This window comes from Centruroides vittatus, unplaced genomic scaffold (assembly GCF_030686945.1).
Source record: "Centruroides vittatus isolate TY-2023 unplaced genomic scaffold, ASM3068694v2 scaffold_1015, whole genome shotgun sequence".
NCBI classification, from domain to species: domain Eukaryota; kingdom Metazoa; phylum Arthropoda; class Arachnida; order Scorpiones; family Buthidae; genus Centruroides; species Centruroides vittatus.
The window spans coordinates 4,235,937-4,260,608 of record NW_027122666.1 but is presented as its reverse complement, the minus strand read 5'-3'; the positions used below and the strand labels follow the sequence as shown (position 1 = coordinate 4,260,608).

Genomic DNA, 24,672 nt, shown 5'->3' with positions numbered 1-24,672 from the left:
TTCGAACAATGGCTCACCATTACTCTCTGCTATTACCCTCCATATGGGATAATATTTCATGTATGTTATCCTATATAACAGAGGTGGCCATACTGTAGCTTATGAGCTGTGAAAGGCTCTTTTAGATCCTTATTGCCACTCCCGCATACTTACACAATTTCTTTTTATGAACTTGGCACATACTACTTTCACATATATGATATTTTTATAAGATTTCTGACTATTGTATTGTGTATACACACAGAAATTGTGAAACTTGCAACTTAACCTCAAACAGAAAATGAAAGTTTAGGTCATATTCATAAAGTTGAAGTAGTAGTTAAATGAATATAGATACTTTATGATGACTAGATAAGTAAACTAACAGTGATAATTACCTTACATATAGTTAAAATACTATAAACAGAGAAAGTGGTTCTCCAATAAGTATTCCAATAGAGGATGTGGCTCTTACAGGCATTTATTTACATTCATTACAATAATTTCTCTTCTTAAGCAAATACTTTTATTATTTAAAACAATTATAAATATAGAATCTGTTACTATCACTACAAAAATACCATTCCAAGAGATTGACATCAAATTTATCAAGTAATAAAAATATTGATATTTACCTATTGGTTCCATTACCCGTTAATACAACAGCACAAGTTCCTGTAGGTGTCTCTGAACTATACTGATAACTAACATTGACTCCTGCTTCACGAGCTTTTTTCTCTAATGTTTTTCCAAATGAATCTTTTCCAATACATCCCATGAAACTGCATATTTCTGGTGTATTTAAAACCCACTAGAAAAATAAGAAAATTACATAGATATGAATTTTATTAGTAATAAGAATTAAATTACACTATTTACTATGTCCTTAGCTTGACGACATAAAATTTTATGCATGAATATATTTATGATTATATTTACATTTTTTTAAATGCAAGTAGGCACTTGTACTTTATATTAATATTAACATTAGGAATATATATAAATTAATTTCCTTTTTCAAGCATTTTAAACAAAAAATAATAATAATAATAATTTATTTTAATTGCTATTTGTTCCCAAATTACAAACAAACTTTTGTTATTTGTTAGTTAATCTTTAAAATATAATCTAGAATAATGTTCATTTTTATCTCATTACTTTCCCATTACTTTGACTTTAAAACATATTGTATAATTGTTTAATATACAATATATAGCAATAGTATGTATTATATGTGCAACCAAAACTATTTATAAATATATACTGGTATATTTGGTAATGATAAGGATGAAAGTCATCCCCAAACAGACAATAGGTTATAATGAAATGTGACTATGGAATATAGTAGTCTATAGCAAAAGTGTTCATAACATCTTCATCAAAACTTTACTGAACATAATACTTTTTAATATATGATATATATAATGTATAACCCATACAAAAAGAAATATGAGCAATAGAGTACATACAAGATCTCACAACTACCAAACGTCTTCAACAAGTTACCTTGGTAAAAACTATATTGTATATCAGGTCTACCAGTGACCATATTTAAGCAAAAACAAACAATTTCAACAAAATATTAATAATTTACACAGAATCATACCGTGTTCAGACCTGCTGCATACAATATATGATGATAGAACATCAGTATGCTTCATGCTCCATCATTTGGATCAGTAATATTAAACAAACAGTCAATGGCATCACCAACGTTATGAGCGACCTTTGAAACTACAAGACCATTACACTCTCAGCATGTTCTCTATATTAAATAAGATGATTAAGCATAAGTTTTAGTTGAAAATATTTATGACAGCTTGATGGAGTTACAGCAAGCAGTACACAGAATTGTTAGATGTGCTATTCCAAAGCAGTAATAGTTTGTATTTTACACTTATTCTATAAGTCAATTTACATTGCAATATATATAGTATCATTGTAGATATTAAGTCATAAGACAACAGTTTAAAATAACTTGATATTTCCATAGTTAAAAAATTTTATTTATATAAAGTTTTTGCATTTAATATCATTTGCTATGATATGATAAATAAGTTTGGTTCATATAGGCCTATCTTAAACTGTTATTTTGAAAAAATGGAGTCATTAATTGTTGTATACAGATCAATTTGTAATTTTTTATTTATTTTTTAGCCAATATTTTCGCTTAAATATTACAAATGCAGCATTAATTATTTTATGTTAAATTTTTTAATTTATCAAAATCAGTAATCTATTTAAATAGGAAAAAAAAACTAACCTGAGCAATTCTCATTGTATTCTGACAAGCACCTCCAGCAGTATATTCAACATCATAGTTTACAATCATTTCTTGATACCTAAATTTAGTAAAAACATTTTCATAATTCTTATGGCTGTTATTATCATTACAAATAGATTATGAATAAATGAATTGTACAAGAGTAAATTATTTTGATAGTGTGAAAATTAATTTCACTATACTCACATTGACTGATGTTTCTCTTCAGCCAATATTGCATTATTTGCCTTCAAGTCATATCTATTTATATATTCAAAAAATTTCAAATATTTTTCTAAAAATAGTTCAACAAAACATATATATATATTGATTAAATTTAAAAATATATTTTTTAAGCAGACCAACAAAACTATTTCAATTAATATAATCATTGTGATTTTCTAATAAACCAAAATTATTTGAATAAATATTAAAATTTAATACTTTTTAAGTTGTTTATAATTATTGAATTTTTAATTTTAAATTATAATTATTGTAAATCGCTTGTATTTCTATCTTGTCTTTTTTCAATGAGAAAGTTTGCTCTTTACTGTTTTTGTTTGTATATGTAATGTAACTTAAGAGTGATCTGCCAAAGGAGATGCCTCCTACAAGAACTTTACATGAGAAACTGGCATCTATTTCAGTGTTACAAATGTGAAAAAAACCTGTGGTCAGTCCATTAGCAAAGCATGAACCCATAGCCAATTACCAGTGTTCGATGGTTTTATCCATTTAATCACTGATAGACAAGGGTCTTTATCTATTGCTCTTTATCTATTTAATTCTGAAAATAATATAATATATGCAAAAAGTAACTATTTGTTATTATTTTAGAAAATCTTCCTTCAAATACTATTCTCTCTCTCTTCTGGTTTATTGTAATTACATTTAAAACTACAATGTGAAAAAGATAAAGGACTAATCAATGTAAATAGCATACTTCCTTATTTTTAGATTAGACTAAAAAGAAAAGCATTTTTTTCATTGAAAAGAACAGTTCGTTAATGAAACAAAAAATATTTCAACAACTAAAAGAATTATTTTTAAAAATTTAATTTCATACATTAAAAAAATTTTTTTTGAAAACTCTATCAAATTTCAGTACAATATTAGTAAAAACTGAATCAAAAATAGATGACAATTTGAATACTTAACATTAAATCTTCAATTAATTACACAAATAGTTGTAATTAGTATATAGTAAGCTTATAACGAAGAGGAAACTGGAACACAGATTGGTGTAGAAAATGAGAGACGGGAGAAAGTAATGGGAAAATTCAGGTATGGTGACAGAAATGAAAAAAGTGGATGCTCCTAGAGTTTGCTACAGAACAAGATCTGCTAATCTGCAATTAAAAATTTCAACAAAAGCCATGCTAAAAATAGTCATGGAGATCAGTGGATGGAAAAACTAAAAATTTGATTGATTTTATCTTCATAAGTAACAGATGGAGTTCAGTCATTCAACTATGTATATCCTTCTAAGGTGCTGATATTGAATCAGATCATAGCCTAGTAATAACCAACCTTAAGCTAACTCTAAAATGAAGACACCAAGAAAATTTCTTTAAGAAAATGAACTTAGCTAAATTGAGCTTGGATAACATAAGAAATAAATATCAAGAAGAGCTCAAACAAAAACTAACAAACCACAACCATACACTTTGCCTCAATCAAAGGATGAAAACTCTCAAAAGATCCCCCAAAGACTCCCAAAGAAACCATCCTATAGACTACAGAAGGAAGCTATAACTATTTGGACATGTATGCAGAATGAACTCAGAAAGAAGATTAAAGACCTTGGTATTCAGATTCATAGATAGCAGAAACAGGACTGGTAGACCTCACAAAAAGTGGATTGATGACATCAGAGACTGTGTGGAAGAGGCCTCCAAGACCTCCTATCATGCTGCACAGGATCGGACAACATGGAAGGAACTGACAAGGACTGCATCAGATTCTAATAGGCACTGGTCTCAAGAGTATTGACCAATTGATTGAAGCTTTTACCATTGATTGTCCTATTGTTTATTGCTTATATTAACAAAATAAATCACTGCAAACTAAATGCTATCAATCAATAAATAAATAATTACTATTTGTTAAATTGTTTAACATAAATAAAATTTTTTGAAATATAAAGCTTATAAATGAAACATGTAAAAACAGTTATCCCATTCCTAAACTGTTAAAAACTGTTTAAAAAACACAATCCTAAGAAACAAGAACTTACTGTAATTTTAAGAAATACAGTGGGTGATCGGTTAACGAACATAACTCATTCCAAGATTTTGTTTGCTATCCGAATTGTTCGTTAACCAATTATCGATTTACCATAGGTTTTTATGGGAATTTGATTAATTCGTTCTGGAGACCCCAAAAAATAAAAAAATATATACTTTCTTACTACATTTATTTATATGTAATAATAAAAATACACATATACACAGTCTTGCATTTTTATTAGTCATGTTTTTTCCATTTGTGGGGGTTAAAGAATCTGTCTAATGTTGTTTGCTTTTCTCTCTTCTTAAGTATTTTTTAGATGTAATTAATAGCATTGTAATTGTAGAGATCCCCAACCCTATTAACCTCAAGCTGGTTCAGATGCCATTCTAAGACAGTTGTTCTGACATCCACCCACTCCTTCAAAAGATCTTTAATAGTAGATATCGGCATTAATCCTCTTTCAGGAGAAAGCATATCTCACCAAGTCTCTTGGTGTTCTTCATTCAACAGTTCTTGGCGTTCTTCTGTCGTCAGACAAGTTTCATGTTTCATTATGAGCTCTTCAATGTTCTTTATTTCTCAGATGTGATTTTTGTTACTCCTTAAGCTGTCTGATTGATAATACAGTATCTTTCTTAGATAAGATTGAGCTGCAGCCTACTGTAGACCTGTTCAAGCCATACTGCCCAGCAACATCAGACCTCTTCCGCCCACTCTCTACCTTTACTATTATACCCTCATCTTTCGAAAATAAAAACCGATGCAAAACTTAATGAGTGCCCGCCCGACAGTCTGGCAAATACTATAAAAGAATTGTTTCAGCCATTTATTTTTCTGACAGGAGAGTTTCAAAGTTCGGAGGAATACTATCCAATCAGTATATACTGGGTCGAGCGTCAATGTTGATGTCTCCTGCACTCCAAAAAGTTTCAAACTGTTGCCTGAAGACAAGGGAAGACCAATTGGTATTCATTATTTTATGTCGCTTCTTCTTGTGTTTGTTCTTTGAGGTGTTCGTTGTCTGAACATATGTTCATTGTCCGAACATAAAAATCTTTTTGCGAAAGTGTTCGTTAACCGATCACCCGCTGTATATGTGTAAATAATTAAATAATTTTTAATAATAATAAAAATAATAATATTCATTAACAAATAAAATCATCAAAAATATAATTGCATAATGTATTAAAAGAGTGTGGAATGTGCATGTGTGCATGCATGCATACACTCTCCACATTTTAGAAAATCAATTTCACATTTTTCAGTAACAAAAATCTGTGGAAATCAAATTTGCATTCTATCTACCAAAGAAGTTAATTTTGTATTTCTTAAATATGGATAAACAGATGATTGATATTACACATATATTATGATGTTAGAATGATATTTACACTGTAAGAATTGTTTATTTTTATATTTCTAATTGAATTATTTATCTTGTTGATTAAAACAATTTATTTTCTAAATTCAAACAATAAATAATCTTTATTAAATCTATTCTTGATTATCTAAATCAGATTCATCAGATAAATGCTAATAGATTTCTTGATTTTATTCAGATAATTATATTTTATATTACTACAGAGAAATGTAATAATACATAATTTAATGATATTACAACAAGAAAATGTTATAGTTCAATGCTAATGATAATTTAATATATTAGTGAAGATCCTTTCTACTCGTCTCGTGATCTTTACAAATGTTCCGTCCCGAGTCGTTCTTTACGCCTCGAGATTGTCCGTTTGATGGTCCGTTGAAAGTCACACCTCCACACTCGATAATTAGTTATATACAGTTTATTTACAAATATCTACAAAGGTATACATTATGCAATAACATTACGTACTCTACTGTATCGAAGCCGTGGTGCCGCACGTCGACTTAGCTGGCCGGGGAACACGAGTCACTCTTCCGGAGATGGCTTAACCTCGTGGCCGTCCGTCTCTACAACAACCTTTTTCCAGAGGACTTTCTAAGAGGAGAACACTCTCTCTATCCGCCTCAAAGGTCTGCCTGTTGTTAGAGACCGCCACGTACCAGGTCCCTCGCCCTTTCTCCTCGCTTTTTTGCCACCCTTCCAATTTAAGGGATTCTGGCACTGCCTCCTGCGACCAATCACTTCCTTCCCCTTCTTAGAGCCTTCCAAGACGTCCGCCCTATCTCCCGCCGACGTAGCTCACATTTGCGTCCGTGCTTTATTTATTCTTGTTTTCTCAAGCTGGCCGGCACGTGGCCAACACATTGTCCCTTAAGTGGAGACGCTCCACCTTTGATCCTTCCGGCCGTTTATGGCCCCGACCCCAGGTGGGAGCAATTACCTCAGTCGGGCGGTTTCTTTGACACAGGCCACCAAAGGCGACCTTTACACCTCCCACCGACAAGGTTCAAACTGCGCTTCAACAAAAGCCTGTTTGACATAAACAATACTACCGCGACACACAGCAATCTTTACCGTACAAATTATTTTGTTACACTACACTTCCTCCTTTCTTATTACAAGGATCAAGTTACTACAAATAATAAACTATACTAACAATATACAGTATTTAATATTTTACAGAAAAAGATATTTTACACAGTCAATAACATCTTCGGCAAATTGTCCCGTCACATTGCATTCAGAATCGCCTGGTAGATACTGATTACATCTATCCGAAGGACTTAATACCGAAATTAAACTGCCTTGTCTGTACGATCTGGGGGTTCCGGATTGCTCCTGATTTCCCGTCTGGATAGTACGTCGATCTCATTACGATTTTTCCCTCTTCTGTGCGCGATTTTTGCCTTATTATCCCGCGCTACCAATGCCCTAGGGACCGATTGTTCCTTAAGAGGCGTGCGGTCAACTAGCCGAAGGGGAACGCTTGCCTGCCGACTATGACCCGCCTTACAATATTTTCTAGCATCGCTCTTTTTATTTGTCGTGGGGCTCGTCCTATTTTCCCCGCTTTCTTTCGCAACCGTAACCTTCGCGACTGGTTTCCGTCGCCTATTCGTTTTCGTCCGTTCGACTCTCCTCAAAACGCAATAATCGGCTGCCGAAAGTAATGCATCTGTACCGCAGCTAAGTTCGTCAGTTAATGCGCAAGTTATCAAGGCTGGAGCGTAATCATTTTTCTTTTTACTCGACCTCCCTTCTAGTCTTACAGGTATTGTCGCTAACACTGCTGATATCTGCTGCCCAAATGCGCTGATTAACTTAACCTTTCTCGCTACCCGCGACACGTAAACAGGCACTACAGACTTCCTAATAACCGTCATATCTACCCCCGTGTCCACTATTGCAGAAAATTTATTATCTTTACAAGCGAGCAGGAGATTTTTGTTTACACTAACGGGTACGTTTCCGCTGATCGTTTCCCTGTTCACCTTTACCCTAGCTACTAGCTGCTCGTCCGATTCTACCGTTTCGTCTATTTTAACCGCTCGCGTTGCTTTAGGCTTTGGTCCTTCCTCTTTAATATTTCTCCGAGGACAATCCCTTCTGAGATGACCCATTTGGTCACAGACATAGCATCTCATTCTTGATCCTCCATTGTTCGCGCTCATGCCTCCAGTTCTAGTGACTGTTCTATCCCTTTCGCGTTCAGGTATAAGTCTAACGTCACCCTTTTCCACAGCCTCCGCATGCTTATCTGCGTATCTGGCTAACTCTTCCGGTGGGAACCAGCCTTTACCTTCTTGCAACAAAACGTAACGCTTAGTGTCGGCATCTAACTTAGTCTTAAGGTGATCCGAGACCACTAATTTTGTTAGCTGCCCAAAAGAATCTACGCCTCTACTATTCAGATAATACCGATACAGATCCTCCATTCTAGCTGCAAATTGGGGCCACGTTTCTTTGCTTCCCTTTTCAGCGGAAGTGAACTCTTTGAGGTACTCAGCGGCAGACAGTCTCAGCTCGTCTAGTAGGAATTGTTTTAAGGTTTGGTAATCCCTGATCTCGTCTGCCGTAAGCCTATTTAACGCCGTTTTACATTTCTCCGATAGCACCGTTAAAACTAGCTGCCCCTGAAGTTCTTCCGGCACATCGTACGTTTGTAACACTACCTCTACGGCCCGAAACCACGACGGTACTTCCGCCTCCTTGTCTGGCATTTTAGGTAAAGCCCATCTGATTTTTCTAGCTAGGCTATCCAAGTTACCTCCCAGCTCAGAGTTATTACTAGTCCTAGAATCACTTCGTAGACGATCTCTCTCTAACTCTATTTCGGCTAGTCTAATTTCCATTTCCATTTCTTTTTCGCTTCTTTCTAATGTCCATTTCTTTCGTTTTTAATTCTATCTCTTGTTTTTAGTTTCTATCTCGGCTAGTCTAATCTGCAAGCGTAATTTCTCTAACTCGTCAGACTCATGCCCCTCTACTTCGTTTCGGTTATCCATAACCTCGACCTCGGAATCCAAAATTTCCCTTTCTGGCTCCGTATCCATTTCCTGGGATTGACTAAGATCAGCCCGACCTCCCTGATCCTCAGAACATGGCATACCCCTTTTTGACCCTTGAGTCCTTCCGCGTCCCGGCATTCTGAATACAAATAATCAAGAACAACTTACCAATGTTGAGTTCTGTTCCGCCTTGATTTCCGGCTACTCTTCCTTCCGTAAGTATCCAAAGTTCTCAACTATCTCGAATGTGGGCTCAGTACTTTCCTGTCGTCTTGCGAGAATCTCCTGAAGATTTGCAAGAAAATCCTGTCGAAGACTGCGCCAGTGAAGATCCTTCTTACTCGTCTCGTGATCTTTACAAATGTTCCGTCCCGAGTCGTTCTTTACGCCTCGAGATTGTCCGTTTGATGGTCCGTTGAAAGTCACACCTCCACACTCGATAATTAGTTATATACAGTTTATTTACAAATATCTACAAAGGTATACATTATGCAATAACATTACGTACTCTACTGTATCGAAGCCGTGGTGCCGCACGTCGACTTAGCTGGCCGGGGAACACGAGTCACTCTTCCGGAGATGGCTTAACCTCGTGGCCGTCCGTCTCTACAACAACCTTTTTCCAGAGGACTTTCTAAGAGGAGAACACTCTCTCTATCCGCCTCAAAGGTCTGCCTGTTGTTAGAGACCGCCACGTACCAGGTCCCTCGCCCTTTTCTCCTCGCTTTTTTGCCACCCTTCCAATTTAAGGGATTCTGGCACTGCCTCCTGCGACCAATCACTTCCTTCCCCTTCTTAGAGCCTTCCAAGACGTCCGCCCTATCTCCCGCCGACGTAGCTCACATTTGCGTCCGTGCTTTATTTATTCTTGTTTTCTCAAGCTGGCCGGCACGTGGCCAACACATTGTCCCTTAAGTGGAGACGCTCCACCTTTGATCCTCCCGGCCGTTTATGGCCCCGACCCCAGGTGGGAGCAATTACCTCAGTCGGGCGGTTTCTTTGACACAGGCCACCAAAGGCGACCTTTACAATATTCTTTAATTATTAATATTAAAAAAAAAGATATGAATTAAACTTACTTCTTAAGAAAATCTTCATCAGTATTAGCAGAAATATCAAGAAGGGGATTACCTAAACCTAACAGAATTCCTTTCCTGAAAAAATATATAATTAGATCAAATTATTGAAGTACTATATATATATATATATATTTCAAAAGCAAATTTGAAATGCATGATTGACATTATATGATTCAATTTTATTTAGTGAAAACTGTCTAATCCCTACACACTATAGTTTACTGGTCTACTCTATTTCTCTAATAAACTAAGTGCAGTTATGAATTATCTGTACAGTACATATATCAGTTACTTATTCTGTTTGAATTAGCTAGATCTAAAATTTACTAGCCATAAACTAATGAAAAATTAAAACAACAAGAAATTTTTTTATTTATTGTTGATTAATAATTGTCAAAATAACATATTTCAGAGATACAATTTTATTTAAACTAGAATGCTTAATGGCTTTCTTATAATAATATTTATGATTAAATTTTCCAAATCTATTTATTATTTTAGCTTATGCTCTTGATTCAAAATAATAAATATGAATGAAAAGAATTTTTGAAGTTTACTATATCTAATAATTCACTTATGTATTCTTATAGAGAAACTTTTAGTTATGTTTTTTTATGAAATTATGAAAAATGTTAAAAATTATTTTATTTCATTTAACAATGGTTACAGTATCAGTGTTCTCTCCAAGAGAAATTTTACATGGTCAGTATACAAACTGTTAACTGGCTGCTATTGAACTTCTTTACAAACTTCAGTTAATGACACCGTCTGTACTCTAACCCTAAATTGTTAGTAGTCTCTGGTACAGTTATCTTTAAAAAATAATAATTGCTAAATAAATACTTTTTAACTGGCTGGGGTAAATATTTAACTGATTGATCAATCAGCTAAAACTGACTTGGGGAAGAACACTGCAATACAATGTAATACAAAGAACTTGCTTGCATAATATTTGCTGCATCCTGTTAGTTTACACAGTATAAGCAACATTCAAACAGGAATTTTACTAAATTTATGAGTACTAAAGTCTATTCAAAAATTTGCTGTTTCTGTGAATATTAATTGGAATTGCAATTAAAAGATAGAACTAAATATTTAAAATATATGTAGAATTTGATCATTTATTATATGCCACATGAATGAGCTTGTCTTAAATAATTCAACATCACTAAAACATTAAAAAGATGGTCAACATAGCAGCATCTGCATATGCAGAGGAGGATGGCATCTGGATCAACTTTGAAGAGGCTAGTCTATTACATCACATCGTGGCCTGCAAGGTGATTAAGGATGGCAGAGCAATTAATTTTAAAAAGAAGTGTATTCTGCAGTTTGGTGGGCATTGTTGAAATGCACTGAGAACTGTGGTGTCATTGTGCATATCCATTCTTGAATTTTCATTTATCTTCTTAATTTTCTTGAATCCATTTAAAAAATATGTTATGTTCAGTTTGTATTTGATAGTACCCGACAAGGCCCATTGTAGATGAATGTAAACATTAGTATGTAAAACTTTTGGTTTATTCATAGTTTCTTTGGTTTTTGTGTTATTTGTGACAAATACAACAAATTTCTGTTGTGATACTTTATGAAAAGTATTTTTCCATAATAAACACTCTTGCTGTACTTTATATTCTGCCATTATGTATTTGGCCACTATCATTAATAACAACCTCACAGAGCTTTTAGAAACATTTTGCCTTCTCTTTTCCATATTCTTTTGGAGCATCTGCATGTCCTTTTCTGCTGTCTATTCATAGTCCTGTTGATTAAATCTCTTCACATAAGTAAAAAAAGTTTAAATAAATAACACCAATAATATTCCAGGATAATGGCATACAGTTTTTTTTTGTACAATAATTGATGACTTAGATTGAATGTATTTTTCCATAAAAAACACTTTTTGCTTACATGGACGTGTTCTTCGCAGGCTTAGAAATATCTTTTTTCCTTGCCTGAAACGAAAAAAGTAATGTCTTTCTCAATGAAAGCTGTTCGCGAATTACAAAATAATAATTGGACATAATTGGCTACAATTTACAATATATTCTGCCTTTGTGTATTTGGTCATCATCATCAATAGTGGACTTCATAGAACTACCAAATCATTAGTAACAAGTAATTTTTACCCTATTTCATGTCTGTAAATTTTAAAGTAAAAAAGTTGTTAGTATCTGAAATAGGCAAATAAACTCTGGAAATCTGTATTTTATGAGGGTTAATTTAAATTTCATTTTTTCTACAAACGATTTATTTCATTAAATTTACAGGAAAAAGTCTGGATAGACATTTGATTTCTGCCCCCCCTACAAAAACATATATCATAAAAACAAATTAAAACCCCTTAAATTAAAACATAAAAAATCAAAACAAATAAAAACATGTAACAAATCTTAAAAGAGATACAGCACTTTTTTACATTTAATTTAAAATCAGGGAAATCAAGATGTAAAAATTCTTGATAACATAAAATCCACTGGAATATTTTGTGGTACCATGTCTTCAGGTTGGTAAGAATCCAGTCTATCATGGATTGCTGCATCCTGTTGCTAAGATTCAAGATTAAGAATCCACTTGCTAAGATTTCAGAGTCAAGTAGAAACAACAAGTTTTCGGTTCTGATTTTGACCAGGAAACAAATTTATTCTCAATAGAGAATAAATTTGCTTTCTGGTTGAATGAATGGCTCTATTTAAGTACATCATCTTCACCTTCTTAAGGAGAGGTTTGCTACCAGGTGGGAGATGAATACGAAAAATCAACATCGGTAATACTCTGTTCTTTTTGCAATCCATCAGGAACTCTAGTCAGGCTCTTGCCTTAGTTAGGCTAATGAGTGTTCTACTATATATTTTAGCTGGCATCACTAAATAAAAAATACCACCACAAAACTCCGGGATGTATTAAATAATGTACTCTGAGAACCTATATCTGATGTAACGAAAAAAACAAAAGAAAACGTTCACCACAAATGTTTCCATACTGCTGTGAGTTCTTCAAGTGTTAAATGGAATTTCTGATGGAACAGAGCGATTGGTTAATGAAATTTGGAAAACATTCGAATCTGTTACATGAGCCTTGAATGCGTATTTGTGCAGGTGACAGATCTTGACATTTAAAGTTTGGAGTCCATCAATGCCTGCCAGGCTGCAGACAAAACCAACTCATCTTTATAATTGATGCAAGTGTCGTTGAGGGTCGATTTACATATGTGAATGGCCTATAGCCATTTTAGGTGTTCCGCATGTGACGTAGTGCAGATGAGCTTTGCCTTGTTAAAAGCCACCACTATGTCAGGATCGGCAGCATATGTGGCAAGGGCAGTGGTAATTTCTCTTATGATGTATGTCGGCTATGTGTTCCTGTAATCTGACCCCCAAGGAGCATTTGGTCAATCCAATGTAAATGAGGTCCCTACCAAATCTGTTGTCCCTAATGGGGATACTGTACACACCAGGGAGTCTGTTCAAGTTGGGAGAGCCTTCCCATTGAGAAGGATGTCAAAGATAATAGGGCATCTCCTGAACATGGTCTGAACACAGTGTTTCTTGGTAATCTTGATACATAGCATTTTAACATACCAATTGAACGTGATAGGAACCCATTGTACACTGTTGGGATGGTTGTCACTCGGCATGTCAGCCGTGTTGCTGCATTGTGAGTGTGTCTGATGATAGTGACAATCAATTCATGCGTAAGCCTAGGGAATCCATGGGTGGATGCAACACGTATATGCATTAGCTCGGTGGCATGCGCTTGTGTAGAAGATGAATGAGTAAGCAGCCTCCTAATTAAAGCATTGTATGCTGCGATCTTATATGGAAAAGGGTCACATGATCCCACTGGTATGTATGTGGATGTGAAACCCAGTTTGCAGTACATGGATGTGTGGATGCCCATCTCCTCCACTCTGATGTTTATGTCCAGGAAGTGGATCTCCTTGTGGTTTGCTTGTTTGAGTTCTAATGTTAAGCCGTAAAGGTTGTCATTAAAAGTGTTGAAAAAGGCCATTATATCTGGTTCTGTCCTCCAGAAAACAATAATATTGTCGATGTATCTCCTGTATAATAGGATGTTGGGGAGGAACTGTGGAAGGACTTTGCTCTCTAGCTGTGTAATTACCATTTCACATAGGTCCTCTGAAATTGGGCTGCCCATGGAGATCCCTCTTCCCTGCATGTAGATTGTGTCATTAAATTGGGAAAAGGAACTGTAGCAGATTAAGTGGGACATCTCCAGTACGTGGTAGTGTAGGGTGTTATCATCCATGATACGGAAAAGGATGTCCCTGAACGCACAAAAGGCTGGAGGAAGCTCATTCGAGGGGTAAAGAGACTTAAAGTCCAAGACAGTGATAAACTGGGGGGAGGTAATATCCTTCAAAAGAGATATGATCTCCATAGGATGAGTCACGGTGTAAGGGTACCCTTCAAGGAGAGGGTGTGGGTGGCGTTTTTGGGCTCGTGTGGGTGCTCTAGCTTTGTCGACAACCAGGTGGAGTTCGTGCCCATTTGTGTGTCTTCACAAAGGCAAAGGGTCTAGGGGAATTAGGGGAGTCAACCACAATGTTACGAAGAGTGAGGCAATCAGTTAATTTGGTATGGCAAATCGTTTAACCCTGGACTGAAGGTTGTCGATCAGACTTTCGTCCACCCTATCACATTGGGTTAATCTAATGAAATTCAGTAAACACTGTTCATAAGTGTCGCGTTTCATAAGGACCAGTGATTTGGTTTTGTCGGCCCTGACTAGGGTGACATCGTTCTGTGGCAACCAATGAGAAGTGCGACGTAGTTTTCCCCTCAATTCCACAGCTTCGGTAGGTTCCTTAGTTTTCTTAATTTTGAGGGTGGCCATCCACTATAGTATTCCTTTTGCCTGTCAGACAGGCCCTGCAGTAGAATCTCCAAGTCAGGGATGAGATTACCTGTTTCTGCCTTAGGAGGGGGAGGTGAGAAGGCTGGCAACAAGGAAATCAAGAAAAGTATAATCACCTATTTTAATTTTATAAGTTCTTAATAAGAAATAATTGTTGAACTAAGATTGAATCACAGGATCAATATATTTATGTAGTATGTTAAGAAGGATATTAGGTAATACAGAATTGAATGCAAGGGCGTCGCCAGCCAATGGGCCGGGGGTGCAAGATGATATAAATTGATAGAGGATATGAATTGTATGTAGGTAAAATAAAAACGATTCATAAATTTTAAGAAGCTTAAGAAGATTATTTTAATTAAAACATAATCTTCTTGGATTTTTCGCGCGGGAATTATAAATCGGGCAATAAATGACTTAGCATTTAAATAATTTTTTTCGCATGTCTAGGGAGGGGCAACTGCCCCTCTGCCCCCCCTCTGGCGACACCCTTGATTGAATGCACTGTTTATATCAATATATACTATGTAACATAGTTGCTTATTTTCAAAATCGTTAATTATATAAGACAAAGTTTATAATAAGTTTGTTATTGTCAAATGGTGCAGATGCAACAATATTGAAAAGGAAGAAGTTTATTAAATAAAGGAGAGTAGGAATGTTCTAGTGCTATATATCTCATATGTATCCAGCCAAAATACATATTGTAAGCAATTTTAAACATAGAATTTTTTGAAAAATAAATGTGGATCTTTGATAATAGTGCCTCCTGTTCATTGTTTCAATAGTCTTGATTAGAATGTGGCTGTAGAGTATAATGTGTGATGTATTAGTCACATTGAACATTACAATTTTACTTGATAAAAATTTGCATAAGCTACTCTGAACATAAAAAAACCATAAAACAATAGAAACTAAAATTGTTTTAAGTTATATAAAATAATGCTAAAAGATTATGCATTATATAATTAAAACTTATGATATATTGCAGAATTCATTCAATTATAAATTTAAGAATATTTAAATAATTTAGTCTAAAATTTCTAGCATATTTAATTTGAAATACACTAAAACATCTATTTAGATGTGGCACTGGAATTCTGATAAGTACTCTGATATTAATGATACTTTATTAAATAGCATTAAAATTTACTACTCGCACAACATACACAAAATCATAACCAATATTGTCTGACTACATTATTTTGGAATGGAGATTACATATGTAGAGAAAAGATGACGTTCATGAGATACTGACGGACTTTCCTTGCTCACAGCCAATCACAGGTAAAGGGGATGTAATGTTTGCTAGGGATAACTACTCAAGCTTTTTTAAATCAGTGCAACTTTAAAATTACATACATATTTGAAATCAGAACACAATCTTTAAAATCAGTACATCTGACCACTTTAACTATAAATAATGCTTTTAAAAATATTATCTATTAGCACAATGAAACATAGTTTGCACTTATGACACTATTTATTACCAAGAAATATTTAATTCTTTGAGTGATAATTTGATAAGTTTGAATTCTTTTTTACACCAGAGTTGTAACATATTTGTCTTGCAAGAAAATATATCCTCTTTACTCTATTATAGGAAATATAAAAAGTCCAATCTTTATTTATGCATATGGTATGGTAAACATGTGACTTCTAAATACTGTATATACAATAACTTAATGCAAGTACAATCATTCATAGAAGTTTTATCTTATATAAATATATATTCTGCTTCCTCAATTTTTTCTTCACTAAAGAATTTTTATTACACAATTTTTTAAATTTTAAATATCTGTTCAGTAATAATGATCATCGGTACTGCTTCAAGAACAGCATTTGTCTTCATGTCTCTAAAAACTGATTTTCTTCTCTTTATTGTAGGTCAAGACATATTAAGATCAAATCTAGAAAAAAAATTAAATAGGTAAAACATATTTAAAAAATTCACTATATTGCTGTAATTTTTCTTAAAGAATCTATTAATTTATTTACTCTAATATAGTAAGTGATAAAATAATATTAGTTTAGTAAAATATTGGAAATTGGAAATATATCAATATTTTACTGATACATTTTCAGCTTCTATTATATTATTAATGCAATCTAAAATTTTTATTTTTAAACATTATTATAAATAGTAATATCAACAATTCAACAATTTTTATATTATAGCCTTGAAATACTTCTTAACAGCTATAATGGAACAATTTGCGTAAACTGGAGAAGTACGAATTACTTGGAGATATCGGAAATTTATAAAGCTAACAGTAAATATAGCTATGTACACTACAACACAGAGATGTATTTACAAACTCTAACTTAGTCAAGCTTTTACTATTTTCTCACCAATTTCATGTTTATTGCTAATTTATTGTTAATTTTTTATTTTCCATAGTACTTAAATTTTATATGTACTATTTTATGTTTTAAATTTTACCTTGTGTTCTTTTTCATTCAAATTTTAGTATATTCAATAATTTGACAACTGAAGACCTCTCAATTTAGGTTGAAAATGTTTTTTGTTGTTAAACTTGTTGCTAGAGTGTATAAGGTGTGAATTTTATTTTAACATCTATATTAGATCAGATCCTATCTCATTTGACAGATTTGATAGAAAAACAGGAAGTAATTTTATATCTAGTTTCTAAATACTTTTAAACAATACAATTAATATAATATTATAGTGAAGATCTAGTATTATTGTTTCCCAAACTCTGTCTCGTTGGGTTGGTTTCCAGGTGTATCAAGATTTGATATAGTAGATTCAGGTTCAATGAAAGCACACCTCCACACTCAATTCAGGGAATATTTACAGTTTATTTACAAAACAAAATACATCAAATGTACAAGTTTGACAATATAATATATACAGGACAACAAAGTGTGGTATCTCACGTACCAGGTTGGCCTTCAGAAACTATTACATATCAGACTCTGTAGAGGGCTCAGTCGGCTTGTGGAGTTGGCTCAACTATATGGTCCGTCCAGTCTCTGCACTCACCTGTCCCTGAGATCATTATCAGAGGAGTTCACTCTCTATGCTTAACAGGCTTCTCAAGTGCCAGAGGCTACTGTATTATCAGTCTCTTGCTCTTCTCTTTTCCCTCTCCCATTTGCTCTGCTATTTAAGGGTTTTTTGGACGGAGAACTTGCAACCAATTACAAACCATTCTTTCGTGAACAGCTTACACTTAAGTCTGCTGTTATCCAACAAGAGTGGAGCTTACATTAACATCCACCACTTGTTCATGTTTAGTAGTTTTTTTTAAATATGGCAAGCGGCCTATCATCTAACCACAAGTAGATCCAATTGACAAAGTTGGCACTTCCTTTGTTTCCCTCTGTTTACATGTCGACATCTTACAAGTGGTATATCACCTGACCACATGTGGGTCCAATTGACAAGGTCGCACTTCTTTTGTTCCCTCTCTGCTAAAAGGCCAATACTTTATAATTATTATTATTAATTGTTGATAACACCCTCTTGTATTAACTCTTTTATATTCAATTAGTGTTTAACTCTCATATTCTCTATAGTCTATCACTTGCCAGTCCTGTAACGTCCTTTCTAGACCTGGAAACGTCCTAATGGTACAGATACTAAACAAACAAAAATAGAGGGTCAGTCGATAGTTTGTCTCTAAACTTGGTGCAGGAACCAATGCAAAATGATTACATTCATTGCAGAAGAATGGGCAAATTGTTAAATGCAGAGAACTCAGAACTGACAGGACTAACTGTCAAGACAGAAAAAAATAAAGTTTATTCACTTCTCAACAACTTACTCTTGATAGTACCAAAAAAGAAAATGAACTGTACAAAAGCAGCCTGTAAGGTATGAATAGCAATGTCCCAACATGTTTTCTAAACAATTGAAAGTTTTCTAAATATGAAAACTGAATTCAATCTCCACCCCTTGTCAAACTGACTAATTTCTAGATTTAACAAGAAGGTCCTATGCTCCAATTTGTTTCTACTTGTCAGGAAGGTCAGTTGTCCAGTAGTCCAGTACATTTGTAACTCACAGGGCACTGTCGTTCCTTACTTGCTACAGCTCCACCTGTCGAGGCTCACTTCCCCAGGACTTTTATCCTTCTTATGGTGATGTTACACTGTACCACACCGCCCATTCATTTACATTTGTGTGTGCATCCGTTTACATTTTTGTGTGCATTCATTTACATTTTCATACAGGCTCATTTACATTTTCGGTTATTTTCTCACGGAATCTTTTTCTTGCAGAGCACTAACAAAATATATAATTTAGGATCCTTACAGTCCAACATGTCCAGTAATCCAACACTTCATAGGCAGTGCACATGAAATTTTTTTTATCCTTGTTGATGTATGTGAAAGAGACAAACTGATGTACATATTTACTATCAGTTGCATGTGCAATAAACAACATGCAGTCAGCAAAACAGTCACAATCATGATTAATATGATAAACTAACCTGTAAACCAAGTGCATTTTTTACTGTACAGTAAATACATACATACATACATACAAAATTCAGTAATTCAACAATCTACTGTAATCTGACAATCCAATGTATGTCAAATTACAGAGACTACTAAATAATCAATTATTTTTCCTTTTTTTTTCTTTTTTTACTCCTTCTGTCTTGTGGGCACTATGAACACCTTCCAATCACACCCACCATGGGTTCAGTCAGGTCCATAATGGAAGCAGCTGGTTAGGTGCAGAATAGAACTAGTCACCCATCAAAAATTCCTAGGTTTTTTTTTTTGGTCTGCTTGGATTCAATCCCATGTCCCCCTGCCTTTATTATCACAGCTATCCCTATATTCAATTTCTAATTTTTTGGATATCATATAATAAAAGTTGAAATAGTAATTTGATAACAACACACCAATCATTTCACAAAATCTTCTGTTAAATCCAAATACCACAATTTTCCAAAATACAGTTAAAATCAAATACAGTAGAACCCTATTATTGAAGTCCCAATTAACTGAAGTTCCTTTTTATGTAGCACAATCAGTAAGTGATAATACACCATATTTCTTATATTTCATAAAAGCTTTGCTGTGAATTAAGCATGTTAATATTGTAGTACTTTTAACCTCAACCACTCAACTACACTGAGTTAGTAGCCAAGGAGATGGTGACTGTTAGGATATGAGTGTGAGTGCTCATCCTTTTGCAACTGCACATAACCTGTCTATTCAGCTATTGTCAGTGTCACTAGCATTTATCACATCTGCTAGTGTGTTGCTATATCTTTAAAAAATCTTTATAATCTTCATCTTGAATATAACAATCAGCAGAAAAAGTAAGCATACTGTGGTATCCTTTGAATCCAAAATCACTGCAGCTACATGTTTTATTCAATTTTTTCATTTACCCAATATAGCATCAGTTCACATTAGCTTGGATAATCAAGGTTCTACTATAATATTCAAAATAAATTATTAAATATTAAAAAATATGTTTTTAATTAAGAATGTATGCTAATTTAACTTGTTTTCATGAGAAATCAAATGCAATTGGCTTTATAGCTAGACTGGATTCTAGTTACTATGGATAGACCTAACATGTAAAGAAATCAACAAATATGATGACATGATATCATCTGAAATGCCCATAAAAAAATTACAACAACTTTCAGATCAGAATGAAACCTAGATTCCTATCCTAATTGTTTTCATTAATAACCCCTCGTTTCTTTATGCAGCGCTCGAGAAGCGCTTTACAGCGAACACACTGAAACTGGTTTCTAATTGGCCAACACTGCTCGTGATGTCATTTCGCTACACTCTCGCTGCATAAAGAAACACGGCCTAACTGACATAATGTGTTTAAATGAAATTGACAAGTCAATATTTTATACAGGGTGGTTATAATTAAAGTTGCCCTACTCAGACCTGTATAGAGTCCATTCTCGTTGATGTATTTTGATGAAACTTGGTACATACATTATATGAACCATGGGGAAAAGGAAAATGCAAAAAAAAATAATATAGTTCAAATTTCTACCATTAGGTGAAAAAATGGCGCATGAAGAACAAGAAACACAAAATGGAAACACGCAAAAGGTTTTATTCACGACATTTGTTCAACGTGCAATCCATTTGCATCACATGTTCAAAGAGCTTTACAGCGTGTACAACAGTAGCCCAATAGGTTTCTTGAGAAATTGCAGCAATATGGCATGTTATGCTTGCTTTCAATTCAGCAGAATTCATATGGTTGTGGGAATATCTGAAAGATCGTGTCTATAGAGAAGCATACAAACTCTGCCTGAATTGAAAGCAAGCATAATATGCCATATTGCTGCAATTTCTCAAGAAACCTATCGGGCTACTGTTGAACACGCTGTAAGGCACTTTGAACATGTGATTGACACAAATGAATTGCACATTGAACAAATGTTGTGAATAAAAACCTTTTGTGTGTTTCCATTTTGTGTTTCTTGTTCTTCATGCACCATTTTTTCATCTAGTGGTAGAAATTTGAACTAATTATTTTTTTTTGCATTTTCCTTTTCCCCGTGGTCCATATAACGTATATACCAAGTTTCATCAAAATACCTCAACAAGAATGAACTCTATACAGCTCTGAGTGGGGCAACTTTAATTATAACCACCCCGTATATTAGAAAAATGCTCATAGCAAACTAAAATCCATAATTCTCAAAATTTCACCCAGACATTGAGAGCTTTTCTACTTTTCTGTAAGAATTCAAAGACATAATTCTAGATGATAATTTTTGTGTAAGAAATACTTATTTAAAATAATTATTAACTCTTTCAATTTTTATAAAACAAAAATAAAATATAAAAATTTAGCATGCACAATCATTAATATGTTAAATTAAATGTGTAAAAACTATATTTATCTACATAAAAATTAGTTATATTAATGTTTTCTCAAATACTTTACTAGAAAAGGAGTATAGAGCTAAGCCTGCCTAGTGGCAATGAATGACATGACTTATCATCCTTCAGTATGGATTCTTTTTTGGAGGCAGACAGGCAAATAATACAGTGCTCTGCAATGCAATAATGTACAGAGAAATAAAACTTCAGTCAACAGGAAAACAGGATGTGTGACACAACTAACATTTACATGAAAATGGAATCACAAATAATCACACTGGAGGGTATGCAAATAATTTTGAGACAAGATTAGCAAGAGTCTACTGTAATAAAATTACAGTAGACTCTTGCTAATCTTGCTACATCAAAGATAAAAATATTACAAATATTTATACATAAACTGTTGAAAATCATCTGCTATTAGAGCTTTTCATACAAATCAAATGCCGTATTTACCAGGGTAACATCCAGAATCAAGACAAAAAAGCAAAGAAAATCCAAAAAACCATAAAACCGACAAGTCAACAAATAAAAATTTAAGAGATTCTACAAATTTTGAAATGGCACATAACATACTGTATATCGAATGAATTTTATTTAGAATAATTATGCAAATTTTATTAACAAGATGTTCCAAATAAGTTAATCAATAGATAATAAATTTTATAATCCTTTCTTTTAAATATTATGCAAAATCATGACAGCATTGTTTTATTATTGAAGTTAACAATCAAGGTTATATTTGTGAAAATGCACTAAACACACAACAAAAAATTTAAAATCTGAATTTTATTGTTAGTTAAATGTTTAATTGTGTGTTTATTTATATTAGTAAACATTTTCTAGTGCCATTTATTTAATCAAATACATTATCATTATTTCAACTGCATTTTAAAATGATTATAATAAATGATATCATCCACATTAAACATTAATATAACATTAAAACTTCATTAAAAAAGGAAATGGATTTACCTATTTTCACTTCATATCTTCTTTATCAATTATTCTCATTCTTTCTGAATTAACACATGAAGATTGCCTTGTAAAAAATATTATGATAAGGTTATGTGAAGATAAAAATAACATTTCACATCTGGAGAATTGACTATAGATGTATTCATTTTCTTTTAATAACAATAATAATTTTATAAAAATGTAAATAGGTCAAATGAAAGTTATATTAATAAAAATGTTCCTTAGTTTGTCTTGATTAACACTTTCTTTTTGAAGTAACACAACCCAGACTTTGGACTGAACTATGAAAATTGTTTAGTTTCGTTATCTGTGTCATAAAAACATAAAAATCATACATTTATTGTATTTGCACGTTAAAAAATATATAAAATTTTAATTATTAAAGGATGTTATCTTCGATTCGATAACTATCTTATCCAAATTTATAACAGAGATCATCGTACTGTATCATTAAATACACGTAAATAAACTTAAAAACAGTTTCTCGTCTTAAAATAATTACATTTTCCCAAATCTTACCTTAAACTACTCATTTTTGTGTAGTTGAACACGTGGTCCACAGCGCCAAGCGGTTGGATACAGCTGAATACTTTAACAGGAAATGACGTAAAGGAAGATGTCGACAGACCATCTTTGATTCATGTGACCGACAATTTTTTTTTTTTTTTTTTTTTTTAATAGACATTCGGAGATGACCACTTTAAATCTTTAATTATATAATCAGATAGAAAAATGACCCTGGATATGTTTATATTATTTTTGATAAATCGAATTTTGTAATATGATATTTTTAAAAGCCGGTCACGATTTTGTAATTTAATATAAATATTAAATAACAAAATCGTGATTTACTAAGAATTTCTTGTTAAAATCTATTAAATAATAACCTTTGGAATATTAAAATGTATTTCGTTACACATTTTCAAAGTTTGTAAATAAATAAAACAATAATAAAATATGAATTATTATTTCTTTATAAACTTTTTTTTATTATTATTTACGAGAATTTTGTTCTTTTAAATATATTTAGAATTTAAATATAAAATAATAATATTATTATTATTATTAAAATATATCATGAACAAAGTCTGAATTTATCGATGTTTATTCTAAATAACCCTAACGCGAAGAAAAAAAAATGCATTTACTAAATTCCTTTAGTCTATAAAATAAATTTAAAATTATTAATTCAGAATGTTTTAAAATACTTCAAAACAACGTATTTCTGTAATTTGAGTCTACTTTAAAAAATACAGTTTTTTTTTCTTCTTTTTTTTTTGCTGCTATGGAATATTTGAACAGTAGCGGGTTGATTCTTCTATGAGATCTTGAGAATTTGCTTAGAATTTCTGAGCAGAAATCTTAAATAATTTCTAAATAGAAATAATTATTTATATATGAATTAATAATTGGAGAAATTAATTAATGCCTTAGACCAGTTCGTGTGGATACTATTGTAGAAGAAACTACACTATCTGAAAGAAAAAATCCATTCCAAGCGAAAGATTGAACACATCCAGAATGTTGAATGAAAATTAAACCAAATGACGAAATATATTCTAAATATTCTTAAGACCTCGCGATGGTATACTTTTATATATATATAGGCCTACACACATATATATATATAAGTAAACCATCGCGCATTATAATAATTTCGAACAGAACAGCATTTTTCGTCTTGAACGCGGTAATTCGATCAGTTAATAGTGATATATGAAACAAATATAACACTGATACGGGCCAAGTATCCATAAACATTTGATTAATGTTATCTTCTATTTAACCCTGAAGTGTAGTAAAATTGCCAAATATTATCTATAATTTGATCTCTGATTTGCTTGTTAGATAACACAAAATTTCGCCAATTCATACTATAAATTTTTCATTGTTATATAGGAAATGCAACCGTAAGCAAATATGAACCAATTTAATAAAAGTATTTGCATAACAATAAAAACGATTTTGCAATGAATTTTGTAAATTTATGATGTTTCATTTTTGTTTAGAAATGTTGGAAAGGTA

The 24,672-nt window shown here is 32.9% G+C and overlaps 1 protein-coding gene across 1 annotated transcript in view; it reads right to left on the bottom strand.

Moving 5' to 3' along the window:
• The window catches only part of Adk2 (Adenosine kinase 2), a 35,602-nt gene extending 12,246 nt beyond the window's left edge, over positions 1-23,356 (bottom strand). Inside the window, exons 1-5 of the mRNA XM_067283936.1 lie at positions 23,167-23,356; positions 9,943-10,017; positions 2,450-2,503; positions 2,243-2,321; positions 615-790 (exon numbers count right to left, since the gene is read on the bottom strand). Of these exons, the coding sequence (XP_067140037.1) occupies positions 615-790; positions 2,243-2,321; positions 2,450-2,503; positions 9,943-10,017; positions 23,167-23,180 (398 nt within the window). The 5' untranslated portion in view covers positions 23,181-23,356. The remainder of the gene's footprint in view (positions 1-614; positions 791-2,242; positions 2,322-2,449; positions 2,504-9,942; positions 10,018-23,166) is intronic.
• Between the last annotated feature and the right edge of the window lie 1,316 nt (positions 23,357-24,672).